This window comes from Pempheris klunzingeri, chromosome 14 (genome assembly GCF_042242105.1).
Source record: "Pempheris klunzingeri isolate RE-2024b chromosome 14, fPemKlu1.hap1, whole genome shotgun sequence".
Classification (NCBI taxonomy): Eukaryota; Metazoa; Chordata; class Actinopteri; order Acropomatiformes; family Pempheridae; genus Pempheris; species Pempheris klunzingeri.
Genome location: NC_092025.1, coordinates 14,809,236 through 14,827,990, shown reverse-complemented (window position 1 = coordinate 14,827,990; position 18,755 = coordinate 14,809,236). Strand labels below are relative to the sequence as shown.

At 41.6% G+C, this 18,755-nt stretch overlaps 2 protein-coding genes across 3 annotated transcripts in view; one reads left to right on the top strand and one right to left on the bottom strand.

The window, feature by feature from the left end:
- supt6h (SPT6 homolog, histone chaperone and transcription elongation factor) overlaps positions 1-18,755 on the top strand; it is a 63,095-nt gene that overhangs the window by 6,820 nt on the left and 37,520 nt on the right. The window contains exons 17-37 of one of the 2 annotated variants that reach the window (XM_070843995.1): positions 95-234; positions 349-466; positions 586-662; positions 782-917; positions 1,057-1,194; positions 1,647-1,814; positions 1,917-2,044; positions 2,207-2,414; positions 2,651-2,798; positions 3,017-3,159; positions 3,264-3,404; positions 3,586-3,781; positions 3,945-4,090; positions 4,339-4,431; positions 4,560-4,673; positions 4,816-4,940; positions 5,372-5,484; positions 5,578-5,655; positions 5,750-5,928; positions 6,702-6,970; positions 7,318-9,306. In XM_070843995.1, coding sequence (XP_070700096.1) covers positions 95-234; positions 349-466; positions 586-662; positions 782-917; positions 1,057-1,194; positions 1,647-1,814; positions 1,917-2,044; positions 2,207-2,414; positions 2,651-2,798; positions 3,017-3,159; positions 3,264-3,404; positions 3,586-3,781; positions 3,945-4,090; positions 4,339-4,431; positions 4,560-4,673; positions 4,816-4,940; positions 5,372-5,484; positions 5,578-5,655; positions 5,750-5,928; positions 6,702-6,970; positions 7,318-7,519 — 3,060 coding nt within the window. In that variant the 3' untranslated portion in view covers positions 7,520-9,306. Of the gene's footprint in view, positions 1-94; positions 235-348; positions 467-585; positions 663-781; positions 918-1,056; positions 1,195-1,646; positions 1,815-1,916; positions 2,045-2,206; positions 2,415-2,650; positions 2,799-3,016; positions 3,160-3,263; positions 3,405-3,585; positions 3,782-3,944; positions 4,091-4,338; positions 4,432-4,559; positions 4,674-4,815; positions 4,941-5,371; positions 5,485-5,577; positions 5,656-5,749; positions 5,929-6,701; positions 6,980-7,317; positions 9,307-18,755 lie in introns of those variants that run through there. The other variant, XM_070843996.1, reaches the window with a different exon arrangement.
- On the bottom strand, positions 10,194-17,006 carry LOC139213321 (ras-related protein Rab-34-like). Its single transcript, XM_070843997.1, has 10 exons — positions 16,908-17,006; positions 16,117-16,208; positions 14,708-14,773; positions 13,975-14,076; positions 12,948-13,012; positions 12,515-12,566; positions 12,314-12,395; positions 11,667-11,757; positions 11,453-11,560; positions 10,194-10,394 (listed from the first exon to the last, which is right to left on the bottom strand). Exons 1-10 carry the CDS (start codon positions 16,953-16,955, stop codon positions 10,333-10,335), a joined length of 768 nt encoding a protein of 255 aa, XP_070700098.1. The 5' UTR covers positions 16,956-17,006; the 3' UTR covers positions 10,194-10,332.

Sequence of the window (18,755 nt, the reverse complement as noted above, 5' to 3'; positions counted from 1 at the left end):
AAGTAAACACAACAATCTTCTAGCACATGCATCATGTTTGTAAAATCACAGAGCAAAACTCACAAACTCTTTTTTTCTCCTTTTCCTCTCAAAGTCCTGCTGTCGTCGGTTATATAACTGGCTTAAGGTGGCTCCTTACAGGCCAGATCAGCAGGTGGAGGAAGACGATGACCTGATGGATGAGAGTCAGGGCAAGGGCATTCGGGTGCTGGGTGTAGCCTATGCACCCAGCAGGTATGTGTCACACAGTATTTTTTTCCCTCATGTATGTCAGTAGCTAAAAGTGTTGGTATTAAAGTGAGATCAAAATACAGAAAATATTGTGTCTTACAAACTTTGCTCCAACAGGGATACACCAGTTTTCTGTGCTCTGATCAACGGGGAAGGAGAGGTGGTCGACTTCTTGCGTCTGCCCTACTTCATGAAGAGGAGGAATGCCTTTAGGGAGGACGAGAGAGAGAAGAAGGTATGAGCTGATAAAATAAAAGCGCCTTTCTGCAGTCAACATAATACACTCTGTTTTAAGAAAACATGTTGCTGGATGAGTCATTGAGATCATCACCCATTTATGCATGTCATCCTCAGGCACACGACATTGAAAATCTCAAGAGGTTTCTGTCCAGCAAGAAACCTCATGTGGTTGCTGTTGCTGGGGAAAACCGGTAAATAATTTATTTCTGTATGTGCTTGAAAAGCTACAAATCCATGTAGACATTTTGAACAGCAACTACAAGTTAAAATGGAGTTGAGGTTGAAATGTTAAAAAACGTGTCATGTGCAGAGATGCCCAAATGATCATGGAGGACATCAAGAGGACAATTAGCGAGCTTGAGCAAGAGTCCTCTCTGCCCGCTGTGGGAGTGGAGCTTGTTGACAATGAACTGGCCACACTGTACATGAACAGCAAGAAGTCAGAGGTAAGTGGTTAACACCTGATCATACCATGCATACGATACCACAGAGAAGTCAGGGATTTCACCGGTCAACCATAGTAGTTAATCACGGCAAGAACAGTAAGTGGTGGATCCAAAGCATTCCTCTGCTTTCTCTTTGCAGGTTGATTTTCGGGATTACCCTCCCTTGCTGCGACAGGCTGTGTCGATAGCCAGGAAAATCCAGGATCCTCTGATTGAGTATGCTCAGGTTTGCAGCACTGATGACGATATCCTCTGCCTCAAACTGCACCCACTACAGGTAAGAGATTGATGAAATGGTGGATTTGTGTTGTTTTTATCTCCCTTTATATATGTATTGCTTTTGTTGAAGCATGATTTCTTTATGCTGCCAGATTTCCAGCTTTTGCTTTAGTGTAATGAAATTATTTGAAATTTTGAGTTTCATTTTCAGTGTTTCCTCCTCTCTATGTTGTGTATTTGCTTTCTGGACGTTCGCCAACAGGATATATCAGTTTTTCTGCCTTGTTTATCCACCTCTTTTTCTCCTATAGCGTCGCACATGTGTATCAGTGAAGATTGATTGATTGATGATAATGTGATGTTCTGCTTCTCCTATCTACTGAACATCAATAATGGCTATTAAAACTAGGTGCTTCAGAAAATTAAGAAACTAAACATGATTCTGCTACTGCATACAGTTCAGCTTTTTGAAATAGTTTGTGTTTTTCCTCTCTTTCTTTCTGTCTTCAGGAACATGTGGTGAAGGAAGATTTGCTTTGTGCCCTTTACTGTGAATTCATCAACCGTGTCAATGAGGTTGGAGTGGATGTTAACAAGGCCATCGCACATCCTCACTCTCAGAGCCTGGTCCAATATGTCTGTGGTCTGGGACCTAGGAAGGGTTCCCATCTTCTCAAGGTATGAGATTGTGCTGTTTTCATCAACTTCTTATTTAATATCTGGAAGTATAGCGCCTAATCTGCTGACCCCCTAACCGCCGCTGTCCTTGTATTTGTGCAGATTCTGAAGCAGAACAACACTCGTCTGGAAAACAGAACCCAGCTGGTTACAATGTGTCACATGGGACCCAAGGTTTTTATCAACTGTGCCGGCTTCATCAAGATCGACACCGCATCGCTTGGGGACAGGTTAGTATTTTTTAGGGGTCTTTTACTCACTCAGAACATTCAGATGTTTCCCATCATGCCAAATCCACCTTTGTCATACAAGCCAGTGATCTACCATTTTGCCTGTTTTGAGGTTATTTGAAAATCGGCATTGTTTTTTCTTCTTTCAAACTTTCCACACAGTACGGACTCCTACATCGAGGTTCTGGATGGATCTCGTGTCCACCCTGAGACGTACGAGTGGGCTCGCAAGATGGCAGTGGACGCCCTCGAGTATGATGAGTCGGCAGAAGATGCCAACCCAGCCGGAGCTCTGGAGGAGATCTTGGAAAATCCAGAGCGTCTGAAAGATCTGGACCTGGATGCCTTTGCTGAAGAGCTTGAGAGACAGGTCAGTATGTGTGTTGTAGTTTATCTGTAGCAATGTCTCATGCATTGTGTTGCCAAAGTAGCATTTTTGAACAGCGTAAAAAAAATTCTATAGTGCAGCATCTTACTATATTTAGTCAAGACAAAAGCACCACGGTATGTTTCAGGAACCCGTGAAACCAAAATACACTTCAGCCATGTTTCACATCCATTCACCTCTTAAAAAGTTTGGTCATTGTTGTTTTTCTTTCCCTGTAGGGTTACGGCAACAAGGGAATTACTCTGTATGATATTCGTGCAGAGCTGAGCTGCAGATACAAAGACCTGAGAGTTGCCTACAGAGCCCCCAACACTGAGGAGGTCTTCAACCTGCTCACCAAGGAGACTCCAGAGACCTTTTACATTGGTAATACACGCTGCACAAATACACATATTTATCTCTTGAATTAAACTTCACCAAAAATCAGTAACAGATGGTTAATTCCTAATCATCAGCACTCAGCGTAAGAAGTTATTATTATCATAGCACATGAGTTCAAAGGAGTGATGTTGCTGAATTCCAGTCACAGTGAAATGCAGCTCCACAGGCTGGTGTGCCAAATGTTTTGCCTCATTTTCTTCCAGGTAAGCTGATCACAAGTATAGTAACTGGTATAGCTCACCGGCGGCCTCAAGGAGAGAGCTATGACCAGGCCATCCGTAACGATGCTACAGGGCTGTGGCAGTGTCCCTTCTGCCAGCAGGACAACTTCCCTGAACTCAGCGAGGTACCAGATACCCGAGTTTTACCCTTTTGACAGCTTGATTTGAGAAAAGAGCTGAGAGTCTGACATTTAAATATCATCCTTTTTGTTCTGTGTTCTCGCTTTAGGTGTGGAATCACTTTGACAGCGGTTCATGCCCAGGCCAGGCCATTGGGGTGAGGTCCAGATTAGATAACGGTGTCCAGGGATTCATTCCCACCAAGTTTCTAAGTGACAAAGTGGTCAAACACCCCGAGGAGAGGGTCAAGGTGAGCCATTCTTTGTTGTGCTTTGCAGATGTTTTCAGTTTTATTTTTTATTTTTTTTAATGAGATTCCTGGCTGTGCAAGTTACCACCTAACCCTGAGAGATTGTCTACTTCTGTCTTGTCTCCTTTTATTGTGGCACCTGTGTAATACTTGATTGTTTCTCTTCCCCCTCCTCCTTCAGGTGGGCATGACGGTTCACTGCCGCATCATGAAAATCGACATTGAGAAATTCAGTGTCGACCTCACATGCCGCACCTCAGATTTGATGGACAAGGCCAATGAGTGGAAGCTCCCCAAAGACAGTTACTATGACTTTGACACAGAGTCTGAAGACCAAAAACAGGATGAGGAGCTCAAGAAGAAACAACAACGAACACGTAAGTATAATTAAGGTAGTTTGATTCAAAAATATTAATTAAACAGTACTGAGATACTTTAGTGTTTCTCCTCACAATGTTCTTTGATTACCTAACATTTCCTTTCAAATCACTATCCTTATAACATTTGTCTTTTCTTCGCCGCCTCTCTCTCTCTCTCCAGCATATATAAAGCGTGTGATCGCCCACCCCAACTTCCACAATATCAGTTTTAACCAAGCAGAGAAAATGATGGAGACCCTGGACCAAGGAGACTTGATCATCAGACCCAGCAGCAAGGGAGAGAACCACCTCACCGTCACCTGGAAAGTAAGAAACGAATAGAGGGGCACAGCAGAGCGATGAGGGGTAAAATTAAGAAAATACTGAACTGAATGGATGAGTGAAGAAAAGAAGACTTTATAATGTCATGGTTTAGAAAGACTTGGCAGTAACACACGGCAGGAGATTTAATAAAGCACAACACGAGTTAATATTTACAATACGGTATTTAAAGTTGCATGTTAAGAGTTTGGATGATACGACATGTTCCAGTCTGACACTGTGATGTTATGCAGGTGGCTGATGGTATCTACCAGCATGTGGACGTGAGGGAAGAAGGCAAAGAGAACGCATTCAGCTTAGGTCACACTCTCTGGATCAATAACGAAGTAAGCCATTTCTCCTCTTTGTTTGTTGAGCATAATCTTGTGCTTCATAATCAAACCTGCAGAAAGTTAAACATAAGTGTTGTTGTAGCTGCTGCATGTTCTTCAAGAGTTTCTTGCATCTTCTGCAGGAATTTGAAGATCTGGATGAAATCACTGCTCGGTACATTCAGCCAATGGCGTCATTTGCCAGGGATCTACTGGGGCATAAGTACTTCCAGGAATGCCATGGGGGAAACAAGGAGGTAAAAACGGGTTCACTGAGTATTTTGTAGTTTATTGAAAAACATAATTGGGAAACATAACTCAACTCATCTTGTTTTACTACTGTTTTTTCCGCGAGTTGCACCTCTCACATCTCCTCTTGTCTTGTTGCCTCTCCTATAGAAAATGGAGGAGTTATTGGTCAGGACAAAGAGGGAGAAGCCTACTTTTATTCCTTACTTTATTTCGGCATGTAAAGATCTGCCAGGGAAATTCATACTGGGCTACCAGCCTCGGGGAAAACCACGGTGAGCAGAAATGTTTTTGTCTCCCCTGTTTACTGATTGTCACTGTCATAACAGTAATGGTGCCATGGATGGAAGCAGGTTTAAAACATAATTATCAATGCTGCTTTTCCTCAAAGCTGCTCAAGCTCACTTTAAAACCACTGAAACCGCAGACGATGCCATTCAGTGCTGTAGGTACTCGTGAATCATTGTGGCAGTACTTGTTAATCACTGTGTGACACATGGTGACATGCAAAGGTCCAGAGCTACTACAGAGGCTCATATTTGCAAATCTGAATTTTTCTGAGTGGTGTCATACTTGTGCCAAATTACTCAACACAGCATTATTATTTTCCACTCTCCCACACAACCGCTCCACTGCCAAGACTTTTTTATTAGATGTTCACTAGTTTGATTGACAATGAGTTTTTTTTTGTTGTTTTTTTCTCTAGCGTTGAGTATGTGACCATCACCCCAGATGGCTTCCGCTACCGTTCACAGATATTTCCTACAGTGAACGGACTATTCCGTTGGTTTAAGGACCATTACCAAGAGCCTGTGCCAGGTATGGAAGCTCTACACCTGTTATTTGTAGTGCATATTACCACAGTTGAAATATATTGTGAGTTATTATTGAACATTTTCTCCCCTGTCAAAGGCATCACTCCCAGCAACAGCAGCCGTACAAGAACGCCTGCATCCCTGAACGCCACCCCAGCCAATATCAACATCGCGGGTGAGTGTTATTTTCTTACACACACGTCTGAATTTTAATCACGAGTGGAGCTGTAGTGCCTTTTACTATTCCTAATGTATTCCTTCCTCTCTAGACTTGACACGAGCCGTCAACGCCCTCCCACGCAACATGACCTCTCAGATGTTCAGTGCCATCGCCGCAGTCACAGGCCAGGGCCAGAACCCCAACACCACCCCCGCACAGTGGGGCTCGAGCCAGTACGGCTACGGTGGCAGCACAGGAGGGGGAGGAGGGAGCTCCTCTGCTTATCATGTGAGTGCAGCTTTTAATGTTGACAACTACTGAGGAAGGAAAGAGACGGACTGAGCTCATTCATTTTAGGTCTAGGGAGATGATACAAGACACAGATTCAACAGATTTTGTGATAATGGTAAATATGAATATGAAATATATACCAACAAGAGATTAGACATGTTGTAGTTTAATTTCTTAAGAAATGTAAGTGTTCTGAAACTTATCTCTAATATGTTTCATGACAGCACCTGCTGTCTTTGAATGAATTCTTCAAAATTAGATCAGATGTCTTCCTGTGTAGATCGGTTAGGGTACTAACGGCTACAGCAGCCAGCCACACAACACATGAGCAGCAGATTTTGAACCAGGGATGGGTCATGATTTTTGAATATTTGAATAGATTATAAAAAAAATCTAATAGTTTATGCAGTTATTGTCTCCTTATATAAGTATGTCTTCCCATGGTTTTACCAGCAGTATTCTGAGAATGTTAGAATAGTTCACTGTGACTATCGAAGAGGAACTTTGCTTGAAATGGACATCCTTACTTTGAACAACCCACATGAACTTTGTTCTAACAACATGAACAGACGTCTTGTCCTGTCCCTTAGCTTATTGATCAAGCGACCAAACAAAAATTCACCAGGGAAAGATTCACTGTAAACATCAGTGTGCAGGATAGATAGTTGATTAGCTGCTCCGCTGCAGCATGCAAATGTGCTAATAACTATTGACAATAAATCAAAAACTCTGACATTAAAGGATGACTAACTGTGGTTCCTCCTCCACAGGTATTCGCCACACCTCAGCAGCCCATGGCGACGCCCATGATGACACCCAGCTACTCCTACACCACACCGAGCCAGCAGACCCTGGGCACGCCGCAGTACCCCGGCTCCACGCCGCAGTCCTCACACTCTCACGCACACGCCCACCCACACGGAAGCCACGTGTCACACCACAGCCATCACGGCCATCACAGCAGTCATCACGGCCACTCGTCTGGCACGCCATCATCCTCCACCTCGTCAAGAGGACGGACGCCACAGCAGCAGCCAAAGTGAGTACAGTGGAACCGACCTGATGTTGTGTAACCATGTGTTTCTTGAAAAAGCATCCTGATTGATGAAGTCTGTACTACATTTACTATAGCTTTTTCTTGAAGAGGCTGATTTTTTATGTACACTGATCGTAGCAATTGCCAGTCTAAAGTTCCAGCTAGTTTAAAATATTTTTCTGAGACAAAATGTTTGAATGCCATTTCAGAGTGACAGTGCTTTGTCATTAGATGGCGCTAAAGCCACAATCTGCTTCATCCTCAGGCAGCAGCACAGCATCAATCTGTGTTTCTTTCCCCACACTGTCTTTGACTGAAACACCTCCTCCTGTGTCCTCTCCTTCCTGCAGGCCTAGCAGCAGCAGCGGCAGCAGCAGCTCTGCAGTAGACTGGGGCAAAATGGCGGAGCAGTGGCTGAAGGAGAAAGAAGCAGAGGGGCGAAAGAAAGCCCAGAGGATGACGCCACGACCGTCGCCCAGCCCCATGATCGAGAGCACACCCATGTCCATCGCCGGAGACGCCACACCCCTGCTGGACGAAATGGACCGATAGGACATGGAGGGGGGCGTCGCTATAACCCCCCCTACCCGACTCCATCCTTTGTATTGCTCTCCATCTGGACAACCCTCCACCTTTTGTCTCCCCCACAACCCATCAACCCTTTCATTCAGCTGACCAGTAGTTGGAGGCTCCTGATGTTGTAGCTGCAGTTTATCAGTCTGGCCTGGTATCATGGCTTCCTGTTGTCCTCCTGTCTACCCATCTCATCCCAAATGTTTCACCTCCTCACCTCCAGCCAGCTCCTCTGGCCACATAGTATTTTGTATAGTCAGAATAACACTGTATATGTCATGCAGAAAGTCAGTACAATGACAAAAAAACTTGAAATATCCGACAGCAGTTACATAAAGGATATGGACCTACACAGACTATGTCAGACACGCTGTCCTGCTATCTTTATTTTTGCGATTGGTTTTAGTTTGATACATGAATGGTTTTGACAGAGGGGCACAGTTACCGTTTCCAGAACCCACAGTTCCTCCTTTACGGTGGTGCATTTTTTTGTGAGCAGTTGCCAAAAGATCGCTTTCCCAAGCCAATCAGGAAATTTAATTTTTGTATGGAATGCGTCAGAATGAATAAAGACTGTTTTGTTTTTTTTTTCTGTTTGAACATTAAGCCTCCGCTCTTCACATCTGTCAAAGCAAACACATCCATGACTGTACAGACAAACGCACGCGCCGATTGTGAGGGGTGAGGCCGGTTTAAAAAAAAAAAAAAAAGTAAAAATGAATTAATTCAAACCTTCATGTCAGCTCGAGTTTTGCTCAAACACGAGTTACTGCTAGCTGTCTTGTCTCCACCGCTCGCTGTATTATGATCAGCTGACTGCGTTCTGGCTCCTGTAGATAGCCTCTAATGTATTGTTTGTTTGACCTCTCAGAAGACTACGCGGACACTAGCAAGGTGCCATATTAGAGGTAATGGTGGTTGTTTCCGATGACTTCATCTGCGTTAATGTGAGACAGTGTCGAAGAAGTTAGTTGTTTTCAGTAACGATATCTAACGGGCAACGTGGACGTACCTCAGCATGTCAAGCAAGCATCTGTGGCCAGGTCAGAGGGATATTTTGAAAAGTTGACTCATGTTTGAATCTCTTGTATCTTTAAATATTTGTGATTCAGTAACTATTTCACTTTTGACATTGGGTTATGATGTTTGCCACCTTGTAGGATGTGATCTGTTCGAACACCGCTGCTGTAATTTAGCCCCTGACAGTATCAAAATACAAAATACAAAATTAAGATATTGCAGTGGATGAGTTCAAATTTCTGTGAACAGTAACACTATCAGCAGAAGATCCTTTCAGAACGGACTTCCCACTGTGTTTATATTCCTAACTCTGTATAATATTCCAGACTGCACGCAGTTATTTCAGTAAAATGAATATATTGTCGTTTAAAATGCATCCAATCTCTTTTGTGATCGTCATGCAGCAGTTTTAGGCCACTGCATCTCTTTTGACTTCAGCATTGTTTTGTTATTTTCTTCTGCTGCTGCGCCTCACACAAGCAGCGCTGGTATTCAATGGTGTGCTTCATTTAGCAGTGTGCAAATTATCATGATCCCATAATATACATATTGTTTTAAATAATTATGGTTTTTGAGTAAACTTACTTGGTTTTACGTCTCTTGCCAGGTAAAGATAACTGCATCTTTCTCAGCAAGGCTGTGATTGGTTCTCAGCAGAAGTCGGTGATAGAGGAGAAATGATGTCTCTGGCACTGCTGATGACCTTTTCTACCTGTGACCCCTTTAATAAAAGTGTTCATATTAAACCACGAGTCTTGTTCACGCTGATTTGGGCAACAAGCTGGCAATCTGGACATGTGATGTACATCTAAGTGTGTGTTCGCATTCTTGATTTTGTTCACAGAATAAATATGATTATCTGGGATTATCAGGGAACAGAATGTGAAGAATTTTCCCAACCATTATGCCTTATTCATACTTTCTGACTTTTCTATTTCACCAGACGGAAAAGGACGACACAGTGATCAAAACCAATTTATTTACAGTTGATAATCTATGAGAATAATAAAAGTATATGTTTGATAAGAGACGAGGCTGATGAAGACACGCTCTTCTTCCTCCCATCTGTCTGTTAAATGAGGAAATCAATTAGCCTCTGATGTAACTTGCTGCTCGTTTCTGTCCCTGCAAACAATCCCTCCATTTTCGAGATCATGAGAACCCTTGTGTCAGAGGAGAAAGATGCGTTGTGGGTATGACTGCAGTCATGGGAACCGGCGTATGCACCACATTAGCAGCACAGACACATGATAGGAGACCAGTGAGTGAAACAAAAAAAAAAAACATGTCTGGTACTGACATTTTCTCCAGTAACGGGAGAAAAATGTTGTACAGACAGACAGACAGACAGACAGACACGTGTTTATATGAGGGTGTCAATCGAGAGCAGTTAAAAAATATCTAGAGGAGAATAATTTTTCTTTCACGAAAAATGTTTGCCAAGCGTACCACAAAGCTTCATTTGTTGTAACCCTGGCCAGCAGTGCAAACATTCCTGTGAGGACACTAAAGTGGTCATCCTGCTGACTGACTTCATGTTTACAGCTTCAGCTTAGACTTCAGTATGTCAAACAAACAACTTGGACTATTACTGGTTCCCTCTCAGGCCATTTGGAGAACATCATTTAGTTGCTTTTTACGTTGGTCCATTCAAGATATCCACACTGAGCATGCTGAGTCCATATTTCAGTTTAATTTCCCCCCTCAGTGTGCCATTTTGTGTTGCTCTGTAGTCGCTGCAGTGTATGCAGGGGGTCGTTCGCTCTCTCTCATCAGCAACAGTTGGATTTCCTCTTGGCCGGCTTGTGATCGGCTTCTGTGCTGTCCGTGAGCCCTGTGTGGAATGCAAATACAAATTAAACACCTTTCGCATTTTTCACATTTGGATGAACAATGTGAGCTGCGGTAGAAAAGGTTTAAATGAGCTGATCCTGTGAACGACACCGTCTAAACCCCTTTGTCTTTGTCAGCCCCTATGAAAAAGACACACAACATCCTGATGTGATATTACAGCAGTGGTTCCCAACCTGGGGAACTGGATCCTTTCATCCTGTGTGTCTAAAAATCCTTCAAATCAAAGAATCTGAGGAGAAACATCTTTTTTTGGTTAAACTGCTCACACCTCCATAATCTCATAAGAGGTCATAAGAGGTTACAAGTAGAGGTTACAAGTGCTTCACCACCAGCAGTGTCTTTACAAGTGTGTCCCTGTTGTGTTTGTCTCGTGCACATGCATACAGGATACATGTGAGGCAATACACGAGGTGGTTACACACAAAAAAAGCGTAACTATGCACCTGCAAAAGGCAGGGAGGAAGAAGACTGCTAACTAGTGAACACAGATGGAAATAGTCCCATTTAGGTCTCTTTATATAGCATTTTCTTAAAGTAGCTGTTTTAAAGGATTACCACCTTGAATAGGAACAAATGGGCTTGCAAAACCAGAGACAGAGTATGGAGATATGAAAGATGGACTAATGCATTGTTGATTATGTTTCTAACCATATATTTGTTGAGAATAAGGAAAAAGATAAACAATATCAGCCTTTTCCTCTGAGTTTCCTGATCTCAGACATGCAAGAGCCACAGAACGTAGACTGAAGCAGTGCTTGGGTTCATACATGTCCTAAGAAAAACTGTTTTCATGCGTCATCTGCAGCTGAAGGACTACTTGTTTCTCTGTAGGTTGAGAAAATCCTCAGACCTGTGAGCCTCTGTAATATTTAAACGCCACGCTGGATAGATTCAAATATAAATCGACCTAAAGCCAAGACTGTCATCATTACTGAGAACCTCCCCAGAAAAAGGGGAACTAATTAGTTTGTAAATGAAGGTGAAGGTATGATCCTGACTTTTTATAATAACGATGCATTATAGAGCAAAACGACTCACTGATGATGTCACCGACGTGCCTCGACCCAGTTTTCTCGAGCTCAGACAAAACGTTGGCCTCAAAAGTCAGAGAGGCCAAACGAAAGAAGAAATCCTTGACACCATCTCCTGGAACAAAGAGGAAACAGAGCGAAGAGTTTGGTGACACAAAAAGAGCAGACAATAGAAAGCTGGGTGGCACGTGTGTTCATGTCCGTGTGTGACTGACTCTCACCTGACTTTGCGGACACAGCCCAGTACTCTGCTTTGATTTCTGCAGACAGTTTGATGGCTTCCTGCTCAATCTGAGCCAACTGATCAGGAGACTGAGGAGTGAAATACAGACAGAAAAGAGGACGTGAAGCGGTGAAGTGGAGGGAAGCGGTGAAGCAAAGAACAAGGCTCAGGCTGTTGGTCACGATAGTGACTAGGCTGATCATAAACTAACTGAAGCACAAGTGCCAAACATTTGATTGTTCCAGGTAATCAAATGTGAGAATTTAGTACTTTTCCTTGTCCTACATGATAGTAAATAGAATATATTTGGACTGTTGGTTGTTGGATGTTTTTTATGGACCAAACAATTCATCAAAAATGATTTAATTGATACTAAAAAAATATTAGCTGCAGCCCTAAATATATCATTGTCATTATTCAGTGTGGCTGTCAATGAGGCTATGAAATATCAGATAAAAAGTGAAAAACCAACAAGTGAAAGTAAACGTCTTTAAATTGCTTGTTTTGTCCGACCAACAGTCCAAAACCACAAACTAATTATTAAAACTGTTGCTGGTTAATTTTCTGTCGATCGACTCATCACTTAATTGTCTAAATGTTTCAGTTCTGTCTCCATTATAATCATTTTTGATGAATTTCACCCACACTGAGGTCCTTCTTGGTACCGACAAGGAACAGTAAAACACTGGATGGGTCATTTTCCTTCATGGCATCCTCCAGCCACTGCCTACACAAGCACACACACACACACACACACACATCCACACACACACACACACACCATTATCAGACATCAAATTGCATTTTAATGGTGTCACAATTGAATCTCAATGAGGTATTCCTTACCTGGCGTGTGCTAAAGAGCTCATACTGCTTAAGTCAAACACCACAATAATGGCTGGAGGAACATGAGGAGACAAACAGAATGAACGCAAGTAAAACAAAGAGCATGATGGGAGGGCATGTGTGTGTGAGATAGCTGTGTTCATTCACTTCAGTCAGGTGTAACAGTGAATGGCCTGTGTTTATAAAGCACTTTCTAGTCAAAGTGGTCCACACACACACACACACACACACATTCGTACACTGATGGCTGAGGCTGCCAGCATCAGGATCTAATGTTCGTTCACACACACAGGTTTGGGGTTTAGTGTCTAGTCCGTGGGCACTTCAACATGCGTCTGTAGCAGGCGGGGGTCGAGCCACCAGTCCTCTGATTAGGGGACGGCCCGCTCTACCTGTTGAGCCACAGCCACCCAGGAGACTGAGCTACATTCACCTTGAGCTCCTCTGTAGTATGTTGAAGCGATGCATTTGAAGCGCTCCTGACCTGCTGTGTCCCACCTGAAACAAATCAGATGCAACTTTAATTGTTCATGTTGGAATATTTGGTGGAGCTGAAGGCAGGCGGGGATGAAAAGGGAGAAGCTGCAAGATGAGTCCAGCGGTCATGATTGTTGTTTAAACAAACAAAAATGTGTGCAGTAAAGAGTTTGGGAGTCACGACTGGGGCCATAGTAGAGTCTACAGCTATGCTGATCACTGTGTGGCTGCAATTGCAGTGTGCACAGCAAAGCTTTGAGCTAAATGCTGCAATTTATCCTCCCTTTGGGTGCAAATCCATTAAGATATCTCACTGGATTAGTGAAAAAATTGACTTCTGGAGGCACTAAAGGAAAAATTAAGATATCACCGAAGTCCTTCGGTTTAATCTTCTGGGCACCATGAATGTCTGTCCAGACTTTAATGACAATCCATCCAATAGTTGTTGAGGCATTTCAGAACCAAAGTGTTGGAGAACAAGGAGAAGAAGAGAAGGAAAAGGGAGACGAGAGAGCTAGAGAGTATAAGAACCTGAGTAATTGATGATTTACTAATGAAAGTACAACTTGTTACAGCTGTGAAGGTTAAATGATTTTCTGTGTTGGGCTCATTAAATATTGAGTCTCTCTGGGAAATTAAGCATAAAATGATGTTAACTCTACTTACGTGAACAACCAAAGCCAACGTAGTGAAGGAAAATGGTGTCATTTAAGACCCACTAAAGACTCCAAACAAGCTTATCAAATATAGGTGACATCATATAGCCTAAAACTGATCTGATCATGTGACTTCATTTTTTTGCTCAGACATTGAAGAGTTTGAATTTTTTCATGGTGTGTGATTAAATGAAGGCTGTGTAGCAATAAACAGACCTTGTTGACCATTTATGACACTGGCTTTCAGTCAGCCCAGTAAGTGAATTAGTTTGTTTAGCGCTCGGCCTGCTGACTGAGTGTTTCTCTGCGGTATAGAAACATACTTACAGCTGTAAACTGAAGGGAACGCCGAGCACCTCAAAACGCTCCATCTCAAAATCCACCCCGATGGTCGCTTTGTAGTTCTTATCGAACGCACCCTTACGAAACCTCACAGTAACAAAGGGAACAGTGAGAGAGAGCAGTTATACTACTATCTTTTATTATCAATGAATCTAAATCTAATCTAATCAAAAAGCAACTCGTCTTTCAAATGTTTGTGGTGCTTGATGTTGATTATTTTCAACAGCCAAAAAAACTAAACTATAAAATGACTTTAATCTTATTTGATTAACAATAAATTATTCGAAAAAATAGTCCTGAGGGTGCATAAATTAATTGCAGTTTCTTTATGTCACTCCTGCATTCAACTTGAAGTCACTTAGTCAAACCTTTAATGATGTGTGACATAAATTATGAGCTCAAAAGGTCAAACAAGCATTTCCTTGTAATGATTTTGAAATTTTGAAGTTGATTTACAACGTTTTCTTTGTTGTTGTTTTTTTTATCATAAAGACATTTATAGCTCTACATCCTCAACCTGAAGCAAAACCAGGTCCAACTATGTTTTTGTTGAACAGAACCTGAATGATGCATTGAGCCATTACACACAGCTAAAGAGGGAATCATTTAGCACTTGGTAAAGTCATAGTTCAAATCAGACCAACACTGTATTAAAAAAAAATCCAACAACAGCCACACAATCCTCTGATTAATGTAATTATTCATGGGTGCTTCTTACCTGCTGATCAGGCACGTTTTCCCAACAGCGACATCTCCCACTACAATGACCTTGGCGATATTAAAGCTGGTAACAGAAAGTCGATAATGTCAACAGTCAGTGCATGACTCTGACGCAACAGCCTGACAGCAGGAAATACACAGTGACGTGATCGCTATCACGCAGGAGTTGATACTAATTTAATAATTTAACCCTTTTAATATCAAGCCTCACGGCCCCTTTATACATTCAAATGAATAACTTTAATTCAATGGCTTAAGTGCATGACGTCATTAATGGTCCTTTGTGTGTTTTTCCATGTAAGATGAATCCTTTTCATAACTTTAGTAGTTCAGGTTTGCCTCTCCACTGACCTCACACACTAAATTTTTAAACAGCTGATGTTGGGCGTCGACAACAAACACAATCCAATCTGCACAATTTTAGATTTATTCAAAAGCACCTGACATCTGAAGCTGCAATGGACTTTTTTAATGTCCAGATTTTCTTACATGTAACATAAAGTTTAACCGCTTGGTCTCTTGTCACTGACACAGCCTGCACAATCTGTACATAAACAAACGCTCGAGATCCTGGATAACAAACCATAAAGCAGAAATATCACTGTAATATACGCCCTGGACATGGTCTCATAAAGCACAAGAGGAGACGTTGTCTTATGGTGGAAGACATCTTTGAGCTTCCGAGTTTTGAAACTTCCCTTCCATCAAATGCGCCACAGAGTGACTCTTAAAGGTTTCCTTTGTATATAATCGTGCCATCATGTCGAGCCACCACATGCTTCTCTTTCTGTCTGTTCTCTCAGATTGTGTTCCTTTGGTCTTATCTCTGTAATGTGATTTTCTGGTGTTTTGTTTTAGCTGCCTGTGCTGACTGTCTGCCAAACATTAGATTTTTTTATTATTATATTATTATTTTATTGTCCCTGAAAGTAACTAACTAATGAACTAAATAAACAAATAAATAAATGTGCTTGTTAAAAAAGTACAGCACAGACTTGAGTCGAATTCTGCTGTATTGTATTCATTCATATATCATAATCCATGAAAATTACTGCAGAGGACTGTCATTGCAAGTTTGTGATTTTGGTGGGTTATCATCGACAAAATGTTAAAAAATAAAGGAGCAGGAGTGAAGCAGGTTGGGGTTGGGGTGGTGGAGAGTAACTATGAAGGATAAAACTAGTGATATTCTGTATTTTAGTTACTTAACACCAATGAGCTTTAAAGTTTAAAGCCTTTTTCCTCAGCGGCACAGACCTCTGCTGTTGTCCAAAAACTATTAATCAATAACTATTAATCACTACGTGTTCTGTCATTATGATGAGCCCTGCCGGAGCTAATTAATTTATACCCATATCACAGCCTGTGCGGTAGCAGGACGGACAGCGGGGTGTGCTGTGTTCTTACCTCACTGTGGATGTCTTGTGCACCTGGCAGACGGCCTTCACCTGCGAGTGGAAGCCATCTTTGGTGTGCAGCGCTGCATTGGGACTAAAAAACTGTGAAGAAAGTGAGAACAGGAAACTGTCTTTGTCTAATTGTCAGAAAACAGACTTTTATTTTATTCTCAAGTTTAATCTAATGCCATGATCCCAGAGGGAAACTGTTTCACAGACCAAGAGCAGCACAGCAATCTGCAAAGAAGAATATATGGCAGTGTGTTGTAGTGAAGTGCATTACAGTGAAGCATCATTACAGCACAGTGTGAGTGCCTATTTATTTAACTAATGTGGGAAAGTCTGAAACTGTGTGGTGGGGGGTCAACATGAAGGACAGCATGTGCTTTCTGCAGAGTTTGTCTCCTGAGTAAATCAGGCAGACCAGCCTGTCTGAGTCCTACAACCTGCTGCTGCAGTGTTTCACAATCCGGACAAGAGCATTTTTACTTTTCATACTTAGATTTCCAGACCAGAAAATCATAAAGAAACACAATACTGACTGAATAAATGATTCCCGAGACACGTCCAGCACTAAACTGTTCATCTGAGTGGTTCTTAGCAGAGCAGAATTGACAGAATTAACAGACTGGACACGGTTTTCTGAGGACAACAGCATTTTGATCATTTGCAGCAGTCCACTTTCAGAGAGGCAAAGGGCAGCATTTGAGACTCTTAATAGCCTCATCATCATTTGTAACACTGTTAGCTGTAATTACATTACAAAGCATGTGTGTGTGTGTGTGTGTGTGTGTTACTAGCCTTTGGGAGCTGAGTAATGATCCTGTCCTTCTTCACAGGAGGCAACATGCTGCTGCAGTGGATCGACAGAAACACACACACACGCACTCACACACACCTTCAAGCAGCCACTGTTTCACACAGCAGCAAACACACCTTTTATACACTTCAAAGAAGACACACACACTTCACTTCTTTTTTCTCTCCACTCCTTCCACAAAACAAGGAAAGGAAACAATTACTGGTTTCCAACTTTTCCTGAAATAGAGCAAATGTCAGAAAGTTTAAATGTTGGTTTCATTACATGCAGGTTGGAAATGACTTTTTATTTTGCTTCTCCATTAGAAAACAGAAACAGTTTGCAGTAAAGTACAATCAACATACCATATCAACATTTGTACATGATTCAGTTGATTCTAACAGCTTAGAAAAATGTTTAGAAGTATTGTCCTCGACTGTGGAGCCCAAGAGTCATTTTGTTTCTCTGAGGTGACATCTCTCATTGGTCAGTTTGTAGGTCAAAGTTAGTAAAAAAAATACATTTAAAAAAAGATCTAAATACAGAATAATGAGTAATAACAACTTTACCTGAAAATGCTGAAGGAGATTTGTTTTTCTCCGGAGATGATATGATGTGATATCCAAACTGTGCCGAGAAAACAAATCCACGGAAAAACGACGCTCACAGAGACGAACTGAGTCTGAGACACAATTAATGAGACTCTCCGTGTAATTAGTGAGGAACCCCCCCACCACCACCACCAACACCAGTAACCAGTGAAACAGCGCCGCCCTGCGGCTCCATCGGGTCGTCATAGTTTACTGATTAGATAAGATGAAGCTACATTTTCTTTTCAGTTAATGTATTTTTTTTTCTTGTTTAATTGGCCTATTCAGCTGGTGGTGGGTGGTGAGTAGGTGATACACAACGAGAGGTGAGAAAGGATTTATTTAGGAAAATATAAATGAAAGTCACACAGGCAGAGGTTTGGGCAGCAGAAATGCTGAACACTTGACCAACACAAAACTAATAAAATAGTGTCGTAGAGGTATTTGGTGCTCTTAATTACTTTTCACCACTGGCTTTGAAATTTAGTGTTCTTGTCATTCATTGTCATTTAAATCCTTCAGCAATTCATTACCAGCTAAATGAACATTATTTAAATGTACTCAAGCACTGTACTTTGTAAAGTTTTGACATATTTGTATGCTACTTTACTTGGGTACTCAATTTTATTCTACTTTATGCTTTTTACGTCATGACATTTATTTGACGCTTATAGTCACTAGTTACCTATCACATATAAAAGCATATAATATAATAAAGTAGCCGAGTGCATTAGGCCACCAAACAACCCAGTAGTGGGAAGTAACTATCTAATTTAAAAGCTAATCTAATCTAGTATCTAAAATTGACTCCACATTAAACTAAAGCGTTCAAATGCTTGTATGTAGTGATAAAAACAGAGTAATATAATATTCTATAATAATGTAATGCTGTGAAAGGAGCCATTCTGAGCACTTCTGATGTCCCATTTTAGGTAAACAACTTTTTTAATTCAGGACTTGTACTTACAATGGAGTATTTTTAGAGTCATGTTGATGTTGATGTTTGAATCATGTTTCTGATGATATTTGAATCATGTTGATGTTGATGTTTGAATCATGTTTCTGATGATATTTGAATCATGTTGATGTTGATGTTTGAATCATGTTTCTGATGATATTTGAATCATGTTGATGTTTGAATCATGTTTATATTTATATTTATACTCCGGCTCAACAGGGGGCAGCAGAGCATCTCTGACGTCAGTTTGTTGCGCGCCATAAAGCGCTAAAGAGGATGTGACGTATTATCCCTGCGACGTT